General features: G+C 44.1%; 1 protein-coding gene across 43 annotated transcripts in view; it reads right to left on the reverse strand.

Moving 5' to 3' along the window:
* Nucleotides 1-25,038, reverse strand: part of LOC142250958 (uncharacterized) — a 345,599-nt gene that overhangs the window by 204,426 nt on the left and 116,135 nt on the right. For 42 of the 43 annotated variants that reach the window (XM_075323314.1, XM_075323336.1, XM_075323323.1 and 39 more), the window contains 6 exons: nucleotides 15,124-15,264; nucleotides 13,970-14,065; nucleotides 9,564-9,704; nucleotides 6,792-6,887; nucleotides 1,838-1,978; nucleotides 482-577 (listed from right to left, as the gene is read on the reverse strand). In XM_075323314.1, coding sequence (XP_075179429.1) covers nucleotides 482-577; nucleotides 1,838-1,978; nucleotides 6,792-6,887; nucleotides 9,564-9,704; nucleotides 13,970-14,065; nucleotides 15,124-15,264 — 711 coding nt within the window. The remainder of the gene's footprint in view (nucleotides 1-481; nucleotides 578-1,837; nucleotides 1,979-6,791; nucleotides 6,888-9,563; nucleotides 9,705-13,969; nucleotides 14,066-15,123; nucleotides 15,265-25,038) is intronic. The other variant, XM_075323352.1, reaches the window with a different exon arrangement.

Below are 25,038 nucleotides of genomic sequence, written 5' to 3' on the forward strand. Positions count from 1 at the left end.
TGCCTGGCCCGGCCAGGGGGTGTATACTGCAGAGGAGGAGCTATGCTTTTGCATCTACTTAGTGACCTCCTATGGATAGGCAGCATAACACCCATCGTCCTGTGTCCCCCAATGAGGCGTCAGAGAAAATGGACCAAACGAAAAATAAAAAAAATTAAATTAGTCCAACAAAGAATACGCCCTCCTAAAGCAGGCCAGAGTCACACTTGCGAGTGCCTCGCGCGAGTCTCTCATTGAATCACCCGGCACAGACTCAAATTCTCCTAACAGGAGCGGGTCGGTTGCATGTATCTCTATGCTGCTGAGACGCTCCAGTCTGGTGAGTGTGCGGCCATGACGGGTGATGCAATGAGAGACTCACGCAAGTTATACGCGAGGCACTCGCAAGTGTGACTCTGGCCTTAATGCATATCTAATATGCGGTATGGTTAATAAAAAATGAATAGTTGTATGAGGCAATACTGGGGTGAATATTACTTACGTGGACAGTCACACGGGATGAGGCGGCATCTATCAGGGTTGTAGTTGTGCATTCTTGGATCACAGTGTTTAGGAAGACACCAGCAGTGTTTCTTTTCTGCATTGTGTTAAGAACACACGAATGTTATCAATATTATTTTTGTATAGTGTTTACCTTTATTATACATTTATTACATAAGCTGAGCTCAATGAATTAGAATATCAAAAAGGTAATTTATTTCAGTAATTCAATACAAAAAGGGAAACACATATATTATATAGAGTCATTACACACAGAGTGATCTATTCCTATATATTATATAGAGTCATTATACACAGAAGTATCTATTCCTATATATTATATAGAGTCATTACATACAGAGCGATCTATTCCTATATATTATATAGAATCATTACATACAGAGTGACCTATTCCTATATATTATATAGAGTCATTACACACAGAGGGATCTATTCAAATATATTATATATAGTCATTACACACAGAGGGATCTATTCCTATATATTATATAGAGTCATTACATACAGAGCGACCTATTCCTATATATTAAATAGAGTCATTACACACAGAGGGATCTATTCCTATATATTATACAGTCATTACACACAGAGGGATCTATTCCTATATATTATATAGAGTCATTACACAAAGAGGGATATATTCCTATATATTATATAGTCATTACACACAGAGGGATCTATTCCTATATATTATATAGAGTCATTACACACAGAGTGATCTATTTCAAGTGTTTATTTCTGTTAATGTTGATGATTATGGCTTACAGGAAGGAAGGATAGGAAGGATACTATATACTAGGAAGGAGCCCAAGATGAGGGATAGATATACCAGGATTGCAGACTTATATATGAGGATTGTGCCCTGGATGTAGGACATATATAAGGCTGGCTTCACATCAGCGGTATTCTGTCGCAATGCCGGATCCGGCACAAATGCGTTTCACTTCAATTCATTTCCTATGGACTCGCGGTAAGTTCCGGTCACATGCGGTTGTGTATGACACACGTAACCGGAACTTGCCGCGAGTCCATAGGAAATGCATTGAAGTGAAATGCATTTGTGCCGGATCCGGCATTGCGGCAGAATACCACTGATGTGAAGCCAGCCTAACTGGAAGAAGCCCAACATGGAGGACATATATATACCTAGATGGGGCCCAGGATGGGGGACATAAATACGTGGTTGGGATCCAACATGTGGGACATTAGCACAGGAAGGTGGACATTACTACATAATGAAAGGTGAAGGGGGCATCACGTAACCCATTCTTTGGAAAGAAAAAATAGGTGAAAGAATAAAAATCCACTGATAAGTTTCATAAATCAAGTAATGCACCTTTAGTGGTAGGGGTTATGGTTGTAGTTGTTGGGAGTTGTATAGTAATAGGAGTCTTGGTTACAGTATCTGGGTGATTTTTGGTTGTAGGCGGCATGGTGGTAGTTGTTGGATGTGGTGTAGTAGTAGTGCTGTCTGGCCCTGGAACAAAAAGAAAGCATCAGACAATGAAAAATTGACAAACTATTCCTAACAAAGAAGAGAATATAATGGTGGTCAATGGGCACGTAGTATAGGTGATGTGGACAGTGACATTTTTAACATAGAGTAAGTCAAGCAAACTCAATCGCAGTAATGGCAAAATGATGTCACTAAAGAAATGGATGATATCGCATTAGTAAAAGACGGCCCATTTCATAGCACAGTACACTACATGCTTTTAGGTTTTTAAAATTGAAAAAGGTCCAAAAATTATGCACCTAAGACATTTGTGATCAAGCAAACTGTATCTGCAGAAGATTGCATCAGCCAGAGAAGGATCAAAAAACCTCGAGCACGGCTGGGTAAGTTTCCCTATATACAAATATCACATCACATGGTATAATACAGCCACTCAGGAGGGGCTATAAAAGCCAGTATAAAAGCAGAAGTAGGAAACGCAGCCCCATTTTGTGGTGAATATGGACTGTGAGGGGATGTTGCAGTTCAGTCACAGAAATAGGGAGACAAAGCCATGTAACACTGAAGAAACTATACAGATCGTGTGTGACAGCAGAGAAGAATAGTTACCATCCATTGTAGTTGGTGGGTGTTCAGTGGTAGGTGACATGGTTGTAGTTGTTGGGTGTTCTGTGGTAGTAGGTGGCCTGGTTGTAGTTGGGTGTTCTGTGGTAGGTGACATGGTTGTAGTTGGGTGTTCTGTGGTAGGTGACATGGTTGTAGTTGTTGGGTGTTCTGTAGTAGGTAGCATGGTTGTAGTTGTTGGGCCTTCTGTGATAGCAGATGGCATGGTTGTAGTTGTTGGGCTTTCTGTGGTAGTAGGTGACATGGTTTTAGTTGTTGGGTGTTCTGTGGTAGGTGGTATGGTTGTAGTTGTTGGGTGTTCTGTAGTAGGTGGTATGGTTGTAGTTGTTGGGCCTTCTGTGGTAGTAGATGGCTTGGTTATAGTTGTTGGGCGTTCTGTGGTAGATGACATGGTTGTAGTTGTTGGGCGTTCTGTGGTAGTAGGTGGCCTGGTTGTAGTTGCTGGGCCTTCTGTGCTAGTAGATGGCTTGGTTGTAGTTGTTGGGCCTTCTGTGGTAGTAGATGGCATGGTTGTAGTTGTTGGGCCTTCTGTGATAGCAGATGGCATGGTTGTAGTTGTTGGGCTTTCTGTGGTAGTAGGTGGTATGGTTGTAGTTGTTGGCCCTTCTGTGGTATTAGATGGCTTGGTTGTAGTTGTTGGGCCTTGTGTGGTAGTGGATGGCATGGTTGTAGTTTTTGGGCCTTCTGTGATAGTAGATGAAATGGTTGTAGTTGTTGGGCTTTCTGTGGTAGTAGGTGACATGGTTGTAGTGGTTGGGTGTTCTGTAGTAGGTGGTATGGTTGTAGTTGTTGGGCCTTCTGTGGTAGTAGATGGCTTAGTTGTAGTTGTTGGGCGTTCTGTGGTAGGTGGCATGGTTGTAGTTGTTGGATGTTCTGTGGTAGGTGACATGGTTGTAGTTGTTGGGTGTTCTGTAGAAGGTAGCATGGTTGTAGTTGTTGGGCCTTCTGTGATAGCAGATGGCATGGTTGTAGTTGTTGGGCTTTCTGTGGTAGTAGGTGACATGGTTGTGGTTGTTGGATGTTCTGTGGTAGGTGACATGGTTGTAGTTGTTGGGTGTTCTGTAGTAGGTAGCATGGTTGTAGTTGTTGGGCCTTCTGTGATAGCAGATGGCATGGTTGTAGTTGTTGGGCTTTCTGTGATAGTAGGTGACATGGTTGTAGTTGTTGGGCGTTCTGTGGTAGGTGGTATGGTTGTAGTTGTTGGGCCTTCTGTGGTAGTAGATGGCTTAGTTGTAGTTGTTGGGCGTTCTGTGGTAGATGGCATGGTTGTAGTTGTTGGGTGTTCTGTAGTAGTAGTGGGCCTGGTTGTACTTGTTGGGCGTTCTGTGGTAGGTGGTATGGTTGTAGTTGTTGGGTGTTCTGTAGTAGTAGTTGGCCTGATTGTAGTTGTTGGATGTTCTGTGGTAGGTGACATGGTTGTAGTTGTTGGGTGTTCTGTAGTAGGTAGCATGGTTGTAGTTGTTGGGCCTTTTGTGATAGCAGATGGCATGGTTGTAGTTGTTGGGCTTTCTGTGGTAGTAGGTGACATGGTTGTAGTTGTTGGGCGTTCTGTGGTAGGTGGTATGGTTGTAGTTGTTTGGCCTTCTGTGGTAGTAGATGGCTTGGTTGTAGTTGTTGGGCCTTCTGTGGTAGTAGATGGCATGGTTGTAGTTGTTGGGCCTTCTGTGATAGTAGATGGCATGGTTGTAGTTGTTGGGCTTTCTGTGGTAGTAGGTGACATGGTTGTAGTGGTTGGGTGTTCTGTAGTAGGTGGTATGGTTGTAGTTGTTGGGCCTTCTGTGGTAGTAGATGGCTTAGTTGTAGTTGTTGGGCGTTCTGTGGTAGGTGCCATGGTTGTAGTTGTTGGGTGTTCTGTAGTAGTAGTGGGCCTGGTTGTACTTGTTGGGCGTTCTGTGGTAGGTGGTATGGTTGTAGTTGTTGGGTGTTCTGCAGTAGTAGTTGGCCTGATTGTAGTTGTTGGATGTTCTGTGGTAGGTGACATGGTTTTAGTTGGGTGTTCTGTGGTAGGTGACATGGTTGTAGTTGTTGGGTGTTCTGTAATAGGTAGCATGTTTGTAGTTGTTGGGCCTTCTGTGATAGTAGATGGCATGGTTGTAGTTGTTGGGCTTTCTATGGTAGTAGGTGACATGGTTGTAGTTGTTGGGTGTTCTATACTAGGCGGTATGGTTGTAGTTGTTTGGCCTTCTGTGGTAGTAGATGGCTTGGTTGTAGTTGTTGGGCGTTCTGTGGTAGGTGACATGGTTGTAGATGTTGAGCGTTCTGTGGTAGGTGACATGGTTGTAGTTGTTGGACGTTCTGTGGTAGGTGACATGGTTGTAGATGTTGAGCGTTCTGTGGTAGGTGAAATGGTTGTAGTTGTTCGGCGTTCTGTGGTAGGTGACATGGTTGTAGATGTTGGGCGTTCTATGGTAGGTGACATGGTTGTAGTTGTTGAGCGTTCTGTGATAGGTGACATGGTTGTAGTTGTTGGTTGTTCTGTAGCAGTAGTTGGCCTTGTTGTAGTTGTTGAGCGTTCTGTGATAGGTGACATGGTTGTAGTTGTTGGTTGTTCTGTAGCAGTAGTTGGCCTTGTAGTTGTTGGGCGTTCTGTGGTAGGTGACATGGTTGTAGATGTTGGACGTTCTGTGGTAGGTGACATGGTTGTAATTGTTGGGCGTTCTGTGGTAGGTGGCCTGGTTGTAGATGTTGGGCGTTCTGTGGTAGGTGACATGGTTGTAGATGTTGGGCGTTCTGTGGTAGGTGACATGGTTGTAGATGTTGGGAGTTCTGTGGTAGGTGACATGGTTGTAGATGTTGGGCGTTCTGTGGTAAGTGACATGGTTGTAGTTGTTGGACTTTTTGTAGTAGTAGTGTCTGAACCCAGAAAAAAAACATAGAAATGTTATTTCATTCCGATGATAAACGATAATAAGCAATGTGCACATAACAAATGTGTTTTGGGCAGTGATAAGCCTAACCTAGTTGAAGACGTATAACTTTGTATTACTTGATTCTGGCACAACAGCCTTACTCACTATATACAACTCCTACTGCAGGTCCCTGTTACTACATACTAATAAAGGAGATGGCTAGGGGGGTACATAGAAATCATGGGGCCCTAAAGCAAAAGTCAAAATTTTTCCATACGTCAAAGAAAGAAAATATTTGATGAAGTTGATAGGGAAAAGGTTCACATGTGTAGTCAGCATAGGGCATATTATGCCCTCCAACTGTTTAGAGATAGAAGAGAGGACTTCTTGAGCCATCTGTATTGACATGTGGGTCACAACCACGTTTTTCTTTATATGTAGAGGAGCTCTTAAAATCTATTGGTTGGACATAGATCTCCCCAATAATCTGCCTCCAGAGGTTGTTGTAACAAAAAGAGGACATTACCAATGTGAGAGCAGACTGTCAGTCATTACATGTCTCACAGTGGTAATGCCCCTTTTTATTTACAATAAGCTCTAGAGGCAGATTCCCGGGGAGATCTATGTCCGGCCCAGAGATCTAAACAGCTGATATACATATAGGAATAATTCATCGGATCAGATATATCAAAAATATGGCTCATCCTGTAAAAACAAAATGCAAAAAAAACCGAGCACACTTACGGCTACGTTGCCTGAAAAAAAAGAAAAAAAAAACAAATGGCTTCAGATTTAGATGACATAAAAACTATTTTTTTTTCCATTAAATGTGTTATTACTCGGCAAAAATAGGAAAACCTAAAAAGCTTTAGATGTTTGTTGTTGTTATAAATCGCACTAATCTTAGAAGATAATTTAAAAATGCAAAAAACATTGGAAAAATATCAGGATTTTTTCATCCCGACAAAAAGATTTAAGGAAAGTAAATTAATAAGTTATATATACTACAAAAATGGACCAAACGAAAAATAAAAAAAAATTAAATTAGTCCAACAAAGAATACGCCCTCCTAAAGCAGTGTAAGGCCAGAGTCACACTTGCGAGTGCCACGCATTGAATCACCCGGCACAGACTCAAATTCTCCTACCAGGAGCGGGTCGGTTGCATGTATCTCTATGCTGCTGAGACGCTCCAGTCTGGTGAGTGTGCGGCCATGACGGGTGATGCAATGAGAGACTCACGCGAGTTATACGCGAGGCACTCGCAAGTGTGACTCTGGCCTTAATGCATATCTAATATGCGGTATGGTTAATAAAAAATGAATATTTGTATGAGGCAATACTGGAGTGAATATTACTTACGGGGACAGTCACACGGGATGAGGGGGCATCTATCATGGTTGTAGTTGTGCATTCTTGGATCGCAGTGTTTAGGAAGACACCAGCAGTGTTTCTTTTCTGCATTGTGTTAAGAACACACGATTGTTATCAACATTATTTTTGTATAGTGTTTACCTTTATTATACATTTATTACATAAGCTGAGCTCAATGAATTAGAATATCAAAAAGGTAATTTATTTCAGTAATTCAGTACAAAAAGGGAAACACATATATTATATAGGGTCATTACATACAGAGCGATCTATTCCTATATATTATATAGAGTCATTACACACAGAGGGATCTATTCCTATATATTATATAGAGTCATTACACACAGAGTGATCTATTCCTATATACTACATAGAGTCATTACACACAGAGGGATCTATTCCTATATATTATATAGAGTCATTACACACAGAGGGATCTATTCCTATATATTATTCAGTCCTTACACACAGAGGGATCTATTCCTATATATTATATAGAGTCATTACACACATAGGGATCTATTCCTATATATTATATAGAGTCATTACACACAGGGGGATCTATTCCTATATATTATATAGAGTCATTACACACAGAGGGATCTATTCCTATATATTATATAGAGTCATTACACACAGAGGGATCTATTCCTATATATTATATAGAGTCATTACACACAGAAGGATCTATTCCTATATATTATATAGTGTCACTACACACAGAGGGATCTATGCCTATATATTATATAGAGTCATTACACACAGAGGGATCTATTCCTATATATTATATAGAGTCATTACACACAGTGTGATCTATTCCTATATAATATATAGAGTCATTACACACAGAGGGATCTATTCCTATATATTATATAGAGTCATTACACACAGAGTGATCTATTCCTATATATTATATAGAGTCATTACACACAGAGGGATCTATTCCTATATATTATATAGAGTCATTACACACATAGGGATCTATTCCTATATATTATATAGTCATTACACACAGAGGGATCTATTCCTATATATTATATAGTCATTACACACAGAGTGATCTATTCCTATATATTACATAGAGTCATTACACACAGAGGGATCTATTCCTATATATTATATAGAGTCATTACACACAGAGCAATCTATTCCTATATATTATATAGAGTCATTACACACAGAGGGATCTATTCCTATATATTATATAGAGTCATTACACACAGAGGGATCTATTCCTATATATTATATAGTCATTACACACAGAGGGATCTATTCCTATATATTACATAGAGTCATTACACACAGAGGGATCTATTCCTATATATTATATAGAGTCATTACACACAGAGCAATCTATTCCTATATATTATATAGAGTCATTACACACAGAGGGATCTATTCCTATATATTATATAGAGTCATTACACACAGAGTGATCTATTCCTATATATTATATAGAGTCATTACACACAGAGGGATCTATTCCTATATATTATATAGTCATTACACACAGAGGGATCTATTCCTATATATTATATAGAGTCATTACACACAGAGGGATCTATTCCTATATATTATATAGTCATTACAAACAGAGTGATCTATTCCTATATATTACATAGAGTCATTACACACAGAGGGATCTATTCCTATATATTATATAGAGTCATTACACACAGATGGATCTATTCCTATATATTATATAGAGTCATTACACACAGAGGGATCTATTCCTATATATTATATAGTCCTTACACACAGAGGGATCTATTCCTATATATTATATAGAGTCATTACACACATAGGGATCTATTCCTATATATTATATAGAGTCATTACACACAGGGGGATCTATTCCTATATATTATATAGAGTCATTACACACAGAAGGATCTATTCCTATATATTATATAGAGTCATTACACACAGAGGGATCTATTCCTATATAATATATAGTCATTACACACAGAGGGATCTATTCCTATATATTATATAGAGTCATTACACACAGAGGGATCTATTCCTATATATTATATAGAGTCATTACACACAGAGGGATCTATTCCTATATATTATATATAGTCATTACACACAGAGGGATCTATTCCTATATATTATATAGAGTCATTACACACAGAGTGATCTATTTCAAGTGTTTATTTCTGTTAATGTTGATGATTATGGCTTACAGGAAGGAAGGATAGGAAGGATACTATATACTAGGAAGGAGCCCAAGATGAGGGATAGATATACCAGGATTGCAGACTTATATATGAGGATTGTGCCCTGGATGTAGGACATATATAAGGCTGGCTTCACATCAGCGGTATTCTGTCGCAATGCCGGATCCAGCACAAATGTGTTTCACTTCAATTCATTTCCTATGGACTCGCGGTAAGTTCCGGTCACATGCGGTTGTGTATGACACACGTAACCGGAACTTGCCGCGAGTCCATAGGAAATGCATTGAAGTGAAATGCATTTGTGCCGGATCCGGCATTGCTGCAGAATACCGCTGATGTGAAGCCAGCCTAACTGGAAGAAGCCCAACATGGAGGACATATATATACCTAGATGGGGCCCAGGATGGGGGACATAAATACGTGGTTGGGATTCAACATGTGGGACATTAGCACAGGAAGGTGAACATTACTACATAATGAAAGGTGAAGGGGGCATCACGTAACCCATTCTTTGGAAAGAAAAAATAGGTGAAAGAATAAAAATACACTGATAAGTTTCATAAATCAAGTAATGCACCTTTAGTGGTAGGGGTTATGGTTGTAGTTGTTGGGGGTTGTATAGTAATAGGAGTCTTGGATACAGTATCTGGGTGATTTTTGGTTGTAGGCGGCATGGTGGTAGTTGTTGGATGTGGTGTAGTAGTAGTGCTGTCTGGCCCTGGAACAAAAAGAAAGCATCAGACAATGAAAAATTGACAAACTATTCCTAACAAAGAAGAGAATATAATGGTGGTCAATGGGCACGTAGTATAGGTGATGTGGACAGTGACATTTTTAACATAGAGCAAGTCAAGCAAACTCAATCGCAGTAATGGCAAAATGATGTCACTAAAGAAATGGATGATATCGCATTAGTAAAAGACGGCCCATTTCATAGCACAGTACACTACATGCTTTTAGGTTTTTAAAATTGAAAAAGGTCCAAAAATTATGCACCTAAGACATTTGTGATCAAGCAAACTGTATCTGCAGAAGATTGCATCAGCCAGAGGAGGATCAAAAAACCTCGAGCACGGCTGGGTAAGTTTCCCTATATCTTACAAATATCACATCACATGGTATAATACAGCCACTCAGGAGGGGCTATAAAAGCCAGTAGAAAAGCAGAAGTAGGAAACGCAGCCCCATTTTGTGGTGAATCTGGATTGTGAGGGGATGTTGCAGTTCAGTCACAGAAATAGGGAGACAAAGCCATGAAACACTGAAGAAACTATATAGATCGTGTGTGACAGCACAGCAGAGAAGAATAGTTACCATCCATTGTAGTTGGTGGGTGTTCAGTGGTAGGTGACATGGTTGTAGTTGTTGGGTGTTCTGTGGTAGTAGGTGGCCTGGTTGTAGTTGTTGGATGTTCTGTGGTAGGTGACATGGTTGTAGTTGGGTGTTCTGTGGTAGGTGACATGGTTGTAGTTGTTGGGTGTTCTGTAGTAGGTAGCATGGTTGTAGTTGTTGGGCCTTCTGTGATAGCAGATGGCATGGTTGTAGTTGTTAGGCTTTCTGTGGTAGTAGGTGACATGGTTTTAGTTGTTGGGTGTTCTGTGGTAGGTGGTATGGTTGTAGTTGTTGGGCCTTCTGTGGTAGTAGATGGCTTGGTTGTAGTTGTTGGGCGTTCTGTGGTAGATGACATGGTTGTAGTTGTTGGGCGTTCTGTGGTAGTAGGTGGCCTGGTTGTAGTTGCTGGGCCTTCTGTGCTAGTAGATGGCTTGGTTGTAGTTGTTGGGCCTTCTGTGGTAGTAGATGGCATGGTTGTAGTTGTTGGGCCTTCTGTGATAGTAGATGGCATGGTTGTAGTTGTTGGGCTTTCTGTGGTAGTAGGTGACATGGTTGTAGTTGTTGGGTGTTCTGTAGTAGGTGGTAATGTTGTAGTTGTTGGGCCTTCTGTGGTAGTAGATGGCATGGTTGTAGTTGTTGGGCCTTCTGTGATAGTAGATGGCTTAGTTGTAGTTGTTGGGCGTTCTGTGGTAGGTGGCATGGTTGTAGTTGTTGGGTGTTCTAAAGTAGTAGTTGGCCTGGTTGTAGTTGTTGGGCGTTCTGTGGTAGGTGACATGGTTGTAGTTGTTGAGTGTTCTGTAGTAGTAGTTGGCCTGGTTGTAGTTGTTGGGCTTTCTGTGGTAGGTGACATGGTTGTAGTTGTTGGGTGTTCTGTAGTAGTAGTTGGCCAGATTGTAGTTGTTGGATGTTCTGTGGTAGGTGACATGGTTTTAGTTGGGTGTTCTGTGGTAGGTGACATGGTTGTAGTTGTTGGGTGTTCTGTAGTAGGTAGCATGGTTGTAGTTGTTGGGCCTTCTGTGATAGTAGATGGCATGGTTGTAGTTGTTGGGCTTTCTATGGTAGTAGGTGACATGGTTGTAGTTGTTGGGTGTTCTATAGTAGGCGGTATGGTTGTAGTTGTTTGGCCTTCTGTGGTAGTAGATGGCTTGGTTGTTGTTGTTGGGCGTTCTGTGGTAGGTGGCATGGTTGTAGTTGTTGGGCGTTCTGTGGTAGGTGACATAGTTGTAGTGGTTGGGTGTTCTGTGGTAGGTGACATGATTGTAGTTGTTGGGTGTTCTGTAGTAGGTAGCATGGTTGTAGTTGTTGGGCGTTCTGTGATAGCAGATGGCATGGTTGTAGTTGTTGGGCTTTCTGTGGTAGTAGGTGGTATGGTTGTAGTTGTTGGCCCTTCTGTGGTATTAGATGGCTTGGTTGTAGTTGTTGGGCCTTCTGTGGTAGTAGATGGCATGGTTGTAGTTGTTGGGCCTTTTGTAATAGTAGATGGCATGGTTGTAGTTGTTGGGCTTTCTGTGGTAGTAGGTGACATGGTTGTAGTGGTTGGGTGTTCTGTAGTAGGTGGTATGGTTGTAGTTGTTGGGCCTTCTGTGGTAGTAGATGGCTTAGTTGTAGTTGTTGGGCGTTCTGTGGTAGGTGGCATGGTTGTAGTTGTTGGATGTTCTGTGGTAGGTGACATGGTTGTAGTTGTTGGGTGTTCTGTAGAAGGTAGCATGGTTGTAGTTGTTGGGCCTTCTGTGATAGATGGCATGGTTGTGGTTGTTGGGCTTTCTGTGGTAGTAGGTGACATGGTTGTAGTTGTTGGATGTTCTGTGGTAGGTGACATGGTTGTAGTTGTTGGGTGTTCTGTAGTAGGTAGCATGGTTGTAGTTGTTGGGCCTTCTGTGATAGCAGATGGCATGGTTGTAGTTGTTGGGCTTTCTGTGATAGTAGGTGACATGGTTGTAGTTGTTGGGCGTTCTGTGGTAGGTGGTATGGTTGTAGTTGTATGGCCTTCTGTGGTAGTAGATGGCTTGGTTGTAGTTGTTGGGCCTTCTGTGGTAGTAGATGGCATGGTTGTAGTTGTTGGGCCTTCTGTGATAGTAGATGGCATGGTTGTAGTTGTTGGGCTTTCTGTGGTAGTAGGTGACATGGTTGTAGTGGTTGGGTGTTCTGTAGTAGGTGGTATGGTTGTAGTTGTTGGGCCTTCTGTGGTAGTAGATGGCTTAGTTGTAGTTGTTGGGCGTTCTGTGGTAGGTGGCATGGTTGTAGTTGTTGGGCGTTCTGTGGTAGGTGACATGGTTGTAGATGTTGGGCGTTCTGTGGTAGGTGACATGGTTGTAGATGTTGGGAGTTCTGTGGTAGGTGACATGGTTGTAGATGTTGGGCGTTCTGTGGTAAGTGACATGGTTGTAGTTGTTGGACTTTTTGTAGTAGTAGTGTCTGAACCGAGAAAAAAAACATAGAAATGTTATTTCATTCCGATGATAAACGATAATATGATAATAAGCAATGTGCACATAACAAATGTGTTTTGGGCAGTGATAAGCCTAACCTAGTTGAAGACGTATAACTTTGTATTACTTGATTCTGGCACAACAGCCTTACTCACTATATACAGCTCCTACTGCAGGTCCCTGTTACTACATACTAATAAAGGAGATGGCTAGGGGGTACATAGAAATCATGGGGCCCTAAAGCAAAAGTCAAAATTTTTCCATACTTCAAAGAAAGAAAATATTTGATGAAGTTGATAGGGAAAAGGTTCACATGTGTAGTCAGCATAGGGCATATTATGCCCTCCAACTGTTTAGAGATAGAAGAGAGGACTTCTTGAGCCATCTGTATTGACATGTGGGTCACAACCACGTTTTTCTTTATATGTAGAGGAGCTCTTAAAATCTATTGGTTGGACATAGATCTCCCCAATAATCTGCCTCCAGAGGTTGTTGTAACAAAAAGAGGACATTACCAATGTGAGAGCAGACTGTCAGTCATTACATGTCTCACAGTGGTAATGCCCCTTTTTATTTACAATAAGCTCTAGAGGCAGATTCCCGGGGAGATCTATGTCCGGCCCAGAGATCTAAACAGCTGATATACATATAGGAATAATTCATCGGATCATCGGATTTTTTTTTCCATTAAATGTGTTATTACTCGGCAAAAATAGGAAAACCTAAAAAGCTTTAGATGTTTGTTGTTGTTATAAATCGCACTAATCTTAGAACATAATTTAAAAATGCAAAAAACATTGGAAAAATATCAGGATTTTTTCATCCCGACAAAAAGATTTAAGGAAGGTAAATTAATAAGTTATATATACTACAAAAATGGACCAAACAAAAAATAAAAAAAATTAAATTAGTCCAAGAAAGAATACGCCCTCCTAAAGCAGTGTAAGGCCAGAGTCACACTTGCGAGTCTCTCATTGAATCACCCGGCACAGACTCAAATTCTCCTTCCAGGAGCGGGTCGGTTGCATGTATCTCTATGCTGCTGAGACGTTCCAGTCTGGTGAGTGTGCGGCCATGACGGGTGATGCAATGAGAGACTCACGCGAGTTATACGCGAGGCACTCGCAAGTGTGACTCTGGCCTTAATGCATATCTAATATGCGGTATGGTTAATAAAAAATAAATATTTGTATGAGGCAATACTGGGGTGAATATTACTTACGGGGACAGTCACACGGGATGAGGGGGCATCTATCATGGTTGTAGTTGTGCATTCTTGGATCGCAGTGTTTAGGAAGACACCAGCAGTGTTTCTTTTCTGCATTGTGTTAAGAACACACGAATGTTATCAATATTATTTTTGTATAGTGTTTACCTTTATTATACATTTATTACATAAGCTGAGCTCAATGAATTAGAATATCAAAAAGGTAATTTATTTCAGTAATTCAATCCAAAAAGGAAACATATATTATAGAGTCATTACATACAGAGCGACCTATTCCTATATATTATATAGAGTCATTACACACAGAGGGATCTATTCCTATATAATATATAGAGTCATTACACACAGAGGGATCTATTCCTATATATTATATAGAGTCATTACACACAGAGGGATCTATTCTTATATATTATATAGAGTCATTACACACAGAGGGATCTATTCCTATATATTATATAGAGTCATTACACACAGAGGGATCTATTCCTATATATTATATAGAGTCATTACACACAGAGTGATCTATTTCAAGTGTTTATTTCTGTTAATGTTGATGATTATGGCTTACAGGAAGGAAGGATAGGAAGGATACTATATACTAGGAAGGAGCCCAAGATGAGGGATAGATATACCAGGATTGCAGACTTATATATGAGGATTGTGCCCTGGATGTAGGACATATATAAGGCTAGCTTCACATCAGCGGTATTCTGCCGCAATGCCGGATCCGGCACAAATGTGTTTCACTTCAATTCATTTCCTATGGACTCGCGGTAAGTTCCGGTCACATGCGGTTGTGTGTGACACACGTAACCGGAACTTGCCGCGAGTCCATAGGAAATGCATTGAAGTGAAATGCATTTGTGCCGGATCCGGCATTGCGGCAGAATACCGCTGATGTGAAGCCAGCCTAACTGGAAGAAGCCCAACATGGAGGACATATATATACCTAGATGGGGCCCAGGATGGGGGACATAAATACGTGGTTGGGATTCAACATATGGGACATTAGCACAGGAAGGTGGACATTACTACATAATGTACATAATGAAAGGTGAAGGGGGCATCACGTAACCCATTCTTTGGAAAGAAAAAATAGGTGAAAGAATAAAAATCCACTGATAAGTTTCATAAATCAAGTAATGCACCTTTAGTGGTAGGTGTTATGGTTGTAGTTGTTGGGAGTTGTATAGTAATAGGAGTCTTGGTTACAGGATCTGGGTGATTTTTGGTTGTAGGCGGCATGGTGGTAGTTGTTGGATGTGGTGTAGTAGTAGTTCTGTCTGGCCCTGGAACAAAAAGAAAGCATCAGACAATGAAAAATTGACAAACTATTCCTAACAAAGAAGAGAATATAATGGTGGTCAATGGGCACGTAATATAGGTGATGTGGACAGTGACATTTTTAACATAGAGCAAGTCAAGCAAACTCAATCGCAGTAATGGCAAAATGATGTCACTAAAGAAATGGATGATATCGCATTAGTAAAAGACGGCCCATTTCATAGCACAGTACACTACATGCTTTTAGGTTTTTAAAATTGAAAAAGGTCCAAAAATTATGCACCTAAGACATTTGTGATCAAGCAAACTGTATCTGCAGAAGATTGCATCAGCCAGAGAAGGATCAAAAAACCTCGAGCACGGCTGGGTAAGTTTCCCTATATCTTACAAATATCACATCACATGGTATAATACAGCCACTCAGGAGGGGCTATAAAAGCCAGTATAAAAGCAGAAGTAGAAAACGCAGCCCCATTTTGTGGTGAATCTGGATTGTGAGAGGATGTTGCAGTTCAGTCACAGAAATAGGGAGACAAAGCCATGAAACACTGAAGAAACTATATAGATCGTGTGTGACAGCACAGCAGAGAAGAATAGTTACCATCCATTGTAGTTGGTGGGTGTTCAGTGGTAGGTGACATGGTTGTAGTTGTTGGGTGTTCTGTGGTAGTAGGTGGCCTGGTTGTAGTTGTTGGGCCTTCTGTGATAGCAGATGGCATGGTTGTAGTTGTTGGGCTTTCTGTGGTAGTAGGTGACATGGTTTTAGTTGTTGGGTGTTCTGTGGTAGGTGGTATGGTTGTAGTTGTTGGGCCTTCTGTGGTAGTAGATGGCTTGGTTGTAGTTGTTGGGCGTTCTGTGGTAGATGACATGGTTGTAGTTGTTGGGCGTTCTGTGGTAGTAGGTGGCCTGGTTGTAGTTGCTGGGCCTTCTGTGCTAGTAGATGGCTTGGTTGTAGTTGTTGGGCCTTCTGTGGTAGTAGATGGCATGGTTGTAGTTGTTGGGCCTTCTGTGATAGTAGATGGCATGGTTGTAGTTGTTGGGCTTTCTGTGGTAGTAGGTGACATGGTTGTAGTTGTTGGGTGTTCTGTAGTAGGTGGTAATGTTGTAGTTGTTGGGCCTTCTGTGGTAGTAGATGGCTTAGTTGTAGTTGTTGGGCGTTCTGTGGTAGGTGGCATGGTTGTAGTTGTTGGGTGTTCTGTAGTAGTAGTTGGCCTGGTTGTAGTTGTTGGGCTTTCTGTGGTAGGTGACATGGTTGTAGTTGTTGGGTGTTCTGTAGTAGTAGTTGGCCAGATTGTAGTTGTTGGATGTTCTGTGGTAGGTGACATGGTTTTAGTTGGGTGTTCTGTGGTAGGTGACATGGTTGTAGTTGTTGGGCCTTCTGTGATAGTAGATGGCATGGTTGTTGTTGTTGGGCGTTCTGTGGTAGGTGGCATGGTTGTAGTTGTTGGGCGTTCTGTGGTAGGTGACATAGTTGTAGTGGTTGGGTGTTCTGTAGTAGTAGTTGGCCAGATTGTAGTTGTTGGATGTTCTGTGGTAGGTGACATGGTTTTAGTTGGGTGTTCTGTGGTAGGTAGCATGGTTGTAGTTGTTGGGCTTTCTATGGTAGGTGACATGGTTGTAGTTGTTGGGTGTTCTATAGTAGGTGGCCTGGTTGTAGTTGTTTGGCCTTCTGTGGTAGTAGATGGCTTGGTTGTTGTTGTTGGGCGTTCTGTGGTAGGTGACATGGTTGTAGTTGTTTTGTGTTCTGTGGTAGGTGACATGGTTGTAGTTGTTGGGTGTTCTGTGGTAGGTGACATGGTTGTAGTTGTTTTGTGTTCTGTGGTAGGTGACATGGTTGTAGTTGTTGGGTGTTCTGTGGTAGGTGACATGGTTGTATTTGCTGGGCGTTCTGTGGAAGTAGGTGGCCTGGTTGTAGTTGTTGAGCCTTCTGTGATAGTAGATGGCATGGTTGTAGTTGTTGGGCTTTTTGTCGTAGTAGATGGCTTGATTGTAGTTGTTGGGCGTTCTGTGGTAGGTGGCATGGTTGTAGTTGTTGGGCCTTCTGTGGTAGTAGATGGCTTGGTTGTAGTTGTTGGGTGTTCTGTGGTAGGTGACATGGTTGTAGATGTTGGGTGTTCTGTAGTAGTAGTTGGCCTGGTTGTAGTTCTTGGGTGTTCTGTGGTAGGTGACATGGTTGTAGTTGTTGGGTGTTCTGTGGTAGGTGACATGGTTGTAGTTGTTGGGTGTTCTGTGGTAGTAGGTGACATGGTTGTTGTCGTTGAGCCTTCTGTGGTAGTAGATGGCTTGCTTGTAGTTGTTGGGCGTTCTGTGGTAGGTAGCATGGTTGTAGTTGTTGGGTGTTCTGTAGTAGTAGTTGGCCTGGTTGTAGTTGTTGGGCGTTCTGTGGTAAGTGACATGGTTGTAGTTGTTGGGTGTTCTGTAGTAGTAGTTGGCCTGGTTGTAGTTGTTGGGCGTTCTGTGGTAGGTGGCATGGTTGTAGTTGTTGGGTGTTTTGTGGAAGTAGGTGACATCATTGTAGTTGTTGGGCGTTCTGTGGTAAGTGACATGGTTGTAGTTTTTGGGCTTTTTGTAGTAGTAGTGTCTGACCCCAGAAGAAAAAAAAAACAAAGAAAAGTTATTTCATTACTAAGAAAAACGATAAATAAGCAATGTGCACAAAGCAAATGTGTTTTGGGCAGTGACATGCCTAACTTAGTTGAAGACTTTGTGTCACTTGACTCTGGCACAACAGCCTTACTCACTATATATAGTTACTACTGCAGGTCCCTGTTACTACATAGCAATAAAAGAGATGGCTAGGGGGTACATAAAATCATGTGGCCCTGAAGCAAAAGTCAAAATTTTACCATACATCAAAAGAAGGGAATTTTGTTTACTTACCGTAAATTCCTTTTCTTCTAGCTCCTATTGGGAGACCCAGACAATTGGGTGTATAGCTTCTGCCTCCGGAGGCCACACAAAGTATTACACTTTAAAAAGTGTAACCCCTCCCCTCTGCTATACACCCTCCCGTGCATCACGGGCTCATCAGTTTTGGTGCCAAAGCAGGAAGGAGGAAACTTATAAATTGGTCTAAGGTAAATTCAATCCGAAGGATGTTCGGAGAACTGAAACCATGAACCAAAAGAACAATTCAACATGAACAACATGTGTACACAAAAGAACAACAGCCCGAAGGGAACAGGGGCGGGTGCTGGGTCTCCCAATAGGAGCTAGAAGAAAAGGAATTTACGGTAAGTAAACAAAATTCCCTTCTTCTTTGTCGCTCCATTGGGAGACCCAGACAATTGGGATGTCCAAAAGCAATCCCTGGGTGGGTAAAAGAATACCTTGATAAAAAGAGCCGAAAAACAGCCCCCTCTTACAGGTGGGCAACTGCCGCCTGAAGGAGTCGCCTACCTAGGCTGGCATCTGCCGAATCATCGGCATGCACCTGATAGTGTTTCGTGAAAGTGTGCAGACTCGACCAGGTAGCCGCCTGACACACCTGCCGAGCCGTAGCCTGGTGTCGCAATGCCCAGGACACCGACGGCTCTGGTAGAATAGGCCTTCAGCCCTGCAGGAATCGGAAGCCTAAAAGAACGGTAGGCTTCAAGAATCGGTTCCTTGATCCACCGAGCCAAGGTTGACTTGAAAACCTGAAATCCCTTACTCTGGCCCGCGATAAGGACAAGAGCGCATCAGACCGGCGCAGGGGCGCCGTGCGAGAAATGTAGAGCCGGAGTGCTCTCACCAGATCTAATAAATGCAAATCCTTTTCACATTGGTGAACTGGATGCAGACCCAAAGAGGGTAAGACGATATCCTGATTGAGATGAAACGGGGATACCTTAGGGAGAAAGTCCGGGACCGGACGTAGAACCACCCTATCCTGGTAAAACACCAGGAAGGGGGCTTTGCATGACAGCGCTGCTAGCTGAGACACTCTTCTGAGTGATGTGACTGCCACTAGGAAGGCCACCCTTTGCGAAAGGCGAGATAGAGAGATCCCGCATCGGCTCGAAAAGTGGCTTCTGAAGAGTCGTCAGCACCCTGTTAAGATCCGAGGGTGTTAACGGACGCTTGTAAGGTGGGACCGGAAAGCGCCGATACTTGTCCCTTGAGAGAGCCGAGAGACAAGCCCTTGTCCATTCCGGATTGAAGGAAAGAAAGAAAAGTGGGCAAGGCAAACGGCCAGGGAGTAAAACCCTGATCAGAGCACCAGGATAAGAAGATCCTCCAAGTCCTTTGATAGATCTTGGCGGACGTTGGTTTCCTGGCCTGTCTCATTGTGGCAATGACATCTGGAGATATCCCTGATGACGCTAGGAGCCAGGACTCAATGGCCACACAGTCAGGTTTAGTACCGTAGAATTCAGAAGGAAATATGGCCCTTAAGGCAGCAAGTCTGGTCGGTCTGGGAGAGTCCACGGTTGACCCACCGTGAGGTGCCACAGATCCGGGTACCACGATCACCTCGGCCAGTCTGGAGCAACGAGGATGGCGCGGCGACAGTCTGACCTGATCTTGCGTAACACTCTGGGCAGTAGTGCCAGAGGAGGAAATACATAAGGCAGTCGAAACTGCGACCAGTCGTGAACTAGCGCGTCTGCCGCCAGAGCTCTGTGATCCTTGGACCGAGCCATGAATGCCGGGACTTTGTTGTAGTGCCGAGACGCCATTAGATCGACGTCCGGCGTTCCCCAGTGGCAACCGATCTCTAGAAACACGTGCGGGTGAAGAGACCATTCCCCTGCGTCCATGCCCCGGCGACTGAGAAAATCTGCTTCCCAGTTTTCTACGCCCGGGATGTGAACTGCGGAGATGTTGGAGGCTGTGGCTTCCGCCCACAGCCGAATCCGCCGAACTGCTCGGAAGGCTTGACGACTGCGTGTGCCGCCCTGGTGGTTGATGTACGCAACCGCCTTGGCGTTATCCGACTGAATTCGGATCTGCCTGCCCTCCAGCCACCGCTGGAACACCTTTAGGGCTAGATCCACTGCCCTTATCTCCAGAACAGTGATCTGAAGGGAGGACTCTGTCGGAGTCCAGGTTCCCTGAGCCGAGTGGTGGAGGAAGACCGCTCCCCACCCTGACAGACTCGCGTTCGTCGTGACCACAGCCCCGGCTGGGGGCCGGAAGGATTTTTCCTTCGCCCAGGAAGTGGAAAGAAGGCACCACTGAAGAGAGGTTTTGCTGCAAGGGAAAGAGAGACGTTCTTGTCTAGGGACGTCGACCTCCTGTCCCATTTGCGGTGTCCGATAGAATCGGACGCAGACGAAACTGTGCAAGGGAACTGCCTCCCTTGCTGCCACCATCTTCCTGAGAAAGTGCATGAGGCGCCTCAAGGGGTGACTGGGCCCGAAGGAGAGATTGCACCCCTGTCTGTAGTGAACGCTGACTATGCAGCGGAAGCTTCACAATCGCTGAGAGAGTATGAAACTCCATCCCGAGGTAAGTAAATGATTGGGTCGGTGTCAGTTTTGACCTTGGAATTTTGATGATCCACCCGAACCCCTGGAGAGTCTCCAGAGCAATGGTCAGGTTGTGTTGACATGCCACCCAGGAGGGTGTCTTGACTAGAAGATCGTCTAGGTAAGTGATCACCGAGTGGCCCTGAGAGTGTAGGACCGCCACCACTGCTGCCATGACCTTGGTGAAGACCCGTGGGGCTGTCGCCAGGCCGAATGGCAGTGCCACGAACTGAAGGTGTTCGTCCCTGATGGCGAAACGCAGAAAGCGTTGAAGCTCGGGTGCGATCGGCACATGGAGATAAGCATCCTTGATGTCAATTGATGCTAGGAAGTCTCCTTGTGACATCGAGGCTTCAGAGTGTTCACCGCCTGAAAAAGTGCATCGGCTCGCTCGGGGGGCGGAGATGTTTTGAAGAAACGAGTCGGAGGACGAGAGCAGAGCTCTATCCTGTAACCGTGAGACAGATGTCTCTCACCCATCGGTCTTGGACATGTGGCCACCAGGCGTCGCAAAAGCGGGAGAGCCTGCCACCGACCGAGGACGCGGTCTTGGTGAGGCCGAAGTCATGAGGAAGCCGCCTTGTGACTTAGACCGCCATGCAGAAGAGTTCCTCTAGCCCTCCTCTGACCTGTTGGACGTGGAGGAACGGAACTTTGCTGAGGACCGAAATGACCGAAACCTTTGGACTGGGGCAAGGACGAGACCTTTCCCTTGGACTGTCTAGTAACTTCATCCAATTGCTCGCCAAACAAACGGTCGCCAGAAAATGGCAAACCGGTTAAGAACTTCTTGGAAGCAGAGCCTGCCTTCCATTCACGTAGCCACATGGCCCTGCAGACTGCCACCGAATTGGTGGATGCTACCGCTGTACGGCTCGCAGAGTCCAGGAATGGCGTTCATGGCGTAGAACGAAAAAACCTACGCCTGAGAAGTGAAGGACACAACCTGCGTGGCAGAGGTATGTGCAACCGCAATAATCTCAGCCAGAGAAGCTGAGATAGCTTGGAGTGCCCTCACGGCTGCGAGGGCTGGAGCAAAAGATGCGACTATGGCTTCATAGATGGATTTCATCATAAGCTTTATTTGCCTGTCAGTGGCATTCGTGAGAGATGGACATCTGCCACTAATACTACGGATCTAGCCGCCAGCCTAGAGACTGGAGGATCCACCCTGTGACACTGAGCCCAACCCTTAACCACGTCAGGGGGGAAAAGGGTAACGCGTGTCAATAAGGCGCTTAGTAAGCGCTTGTCCGTCAAGTTCTGTGCTACTGGACGGCCCCTCTGGAGTTAGAGTGATCGAAACACGCACTCCTGATGAAGTCGGGGAAGGTTCCCAGCGGGCCCGCTTAGCCTATCATAGGCCGCGGTCCGTGACGGAGTTCTCACCGTGGGATCTGGGTGTTACCCCAGGAGCCCCTTGTTGTACCGACCCAGAGGGACCCGGGAGCGATGAACTCACAGCTCCCTGGCCCTGTGTTATCGGTCTGGACTGCAAGGCTTCCAGTATCTTAGCAGACCCTCTGTCCATAGACTGAGTCCTGGAATGTGAAAGCTACTCAGAGATTTGCTGATTCCAACATGCAAACTCTGTCCCTGTCATCTGTGCAGTGGAAACCGGCGGTACCACTGGCCGAGGGTCCCACCAGTGCCGGAGGCTCCGGCTGAGTGAGTGCCCCCGGGGCATTGTACACAATGAGGGTATGTGTAACCTGCCTGTAATATAGCCGCACAAGAGGTACAGGTTGTAAAATAAGCCAGTGCCTTGGCACCCTTACTCTTTAAGAGCAGACAACAGCATGTCGTCCGCAGAGTAAACAGTGAGGGTATACAGCCAAAAGCAAATAATGCTGCCGAACAGTGAGATCATATACCATTGAGCAGATTCTGAGATCCTCCACCGGCAGAATTATAACAATGGCTGCCGGCGTTCCGAGGGGAGGAGAGAGCCGTGGGCGGAACCGCAAAAGTGCGGGAACCTGGTGGCCCATAGTGATCAGTGAGGGGGGCGGAGGACAGCGAAGTGTGCTCCAGCCCTCACTGTCGGCATCATACCGACCGTCCCGCCTTTCTCCCTGACTGGCAGGCTCAGGGGCGGGAGTTTAACACACTAGGCCGCAAAAGCCGGGGACTAAAGTAAAAACCGCGGCCGGCAAACAGGCACGGTCGGCGCGGTAGTCCCAGACAAAAAATCCACACCGCAGTCGCAGCTGCGTCTGAGGCCAAGGTGCTTCATGCACCGTCCCAACGGGGACACAGAGTACCTGTAGATGCAGGGCCATGTCCCTGACGATACTCCGTCTCCTGTCCAGCAGATTCCCCCAGGGGCTGCGGAGGGAGCCCGGTCCCAGTGGCTGGATGACCGGTTAGGATCCCACTTCCCCAGAGCCCCTAAGGGATGGGGAAGGAAAACGGCATGTGGCTCCTGCCTGTGTACCCGCAATGGGTACCTCAACCTTAACAGCACCGCCGACTCAGTGGGGTGAGAAGGGAGCATGCCGGGGGCCCTGTTAGGGGCCCTCTTTTCTTCCATCCGATATAATCAGCAGCTGCTGCTGACTAAAATGTGGAGCATTGTGTGCATGTGTGCCTCCTTCAACACAAAGCATAAAACTGATGAGCCCGTGATGCACGGGAGGGTGTATAGCAGAGGGGAGGGGTTACACTTTTTAAAGTGTAATACTTTGTGTGGCCTCCGGAGGCAGAAGCTATACACCCAATTGTCTGGGTCTCCCAATGGAGCGACAAAGAAATAGAGAATATTTGATTGAGTTGGTAGGGCAAAGGTGGATATGTGCAGTCATAGTAGGGCATACTCCTCTAAATTTTTAAAGGGAATCTGTCACTAGGTTTTTTCCACCTAATCTGAGAGCAGCATAAACGTAGGGGCAGAGATTCTGCTTCCAGTGATGTGTCACATACTGGGCCGCTTAGTGTAGTTTTGATAATATAACTCATTAATCAGCAGGAGATTATCATTACAGGACTACTTGGCGTGCTGTAGGTAGTCCAGCATATTCATGAGCTCTGTATAACTGCTAGATCTGCAGCAGAGAAAACATGGATTTTATCAAAATGACAGCAAACAGCTCAGTAAAGTGATGTGGAATCGGGGTCTCTGTCTCTACATTATGCTGCTTTCATATGGGGTAGCAAAAAACTGCTGCCAGATTCCCTTTAACCCCTTCACCACCCCCTCCCCCCGGTGATTTTCCGTTTTTGTTTTTTCTTACCCTTCTTCCAAGAGCCATAACTTTTTTATTTTTCTGCCAATACTGCCATATGAGGACTTGATTTTTTGCGGGACGAGTTGTACTTTTAAATAAAACTATTACTTTTACCAAATAGTGTACTGGAAAATGGGTAAAAAAAAAATCCAAGTAGGGTGAAATTGCAAAAAAGTATAAACGAATGATTGTTTTAGGGGAATGTTATTCACCTTGTTCTCTATATGGTAAAACTAACATGTCGGCATGATGCCTCAGGTTGGTATGAGCTCGTAGACATGAAATATGTATACTTTTATATTTATCTAAGGGATTAAAAAAAATTCTGAAGTTTGTCCAAAAAAAGAATTGCGCTTTTTCCGAGACCCGCAGTGTTCTCATTTTTTGGTATCTTGTGCTCCGTGTTGTCTTATTTTTTGCGTCTTGAGCTGATGTTTTTAATTATACCATTTTAGTGCAGAGGCTACATTTTCATCGCCTGTTATTGCATTTTAGAAAAAATGATGCGACAACCAAAAAATGTAATTTTGGCATTTGGAACTTTTTTCTCACCACGTCGTGTACTGATCAAATTAATACGTCGTGCTAGCATCAGGGATCATCAACTAATCCCGCACTACCATGGCAACTCCTTTGTGCCCTGTGATCGTGTCATGGAGCCACTGATGGCAGCTGGAAATGGCGAGATCACCGCTGCTGCCATTTAAATTGCGCTGTCAGATTTTGACAGCGCAAGCTAAGTGGTAAGTAGGCATGGGTGGATCTCTAATCCACCCCTGCCATTTAGCCTCACATGCCTGCTGATCGGATCAGCAGACATGTGCAGGGATTACCGGGGGCTCGCTGCAAGAGCCTGCAGTTACCCGGGGGGAAACGAAGTAGGACGTATATAGTCATCCAAGGTTGTGAAGGGGTTAAGGACTGGGAGAGGACTTCCTGATTCATCTACGTATATTGGCATGTGAGTAATAAAAAGCTGTAGAAAATGATACCTTGACATCTGTGATCCAATGCCTAATTCCAGAGAAATCCACATTTTTCTTAATATGCAAAGAAGCTGTTAAGATCTATGTGTCAGACATTGATCTCCCCAAGAATC

Source organism: Anomaloglossus baeobatrachus, chromosome 9, assembly GCF_048569485.1.
Source record: "Anomaloglossus baeobatrachus isolate aAnoBae1 chromosome 9, aAnoBae1.hap1, whole genome shotgun sequence".
Classification (NCBI taxonomy): domain Eukaryota; kingdom Metazoa; phylum Chordata; class Amphibia; order Anura; family Aromobatidae; genus Anomaloglossus; species Anomaloglossus baeobatrachus.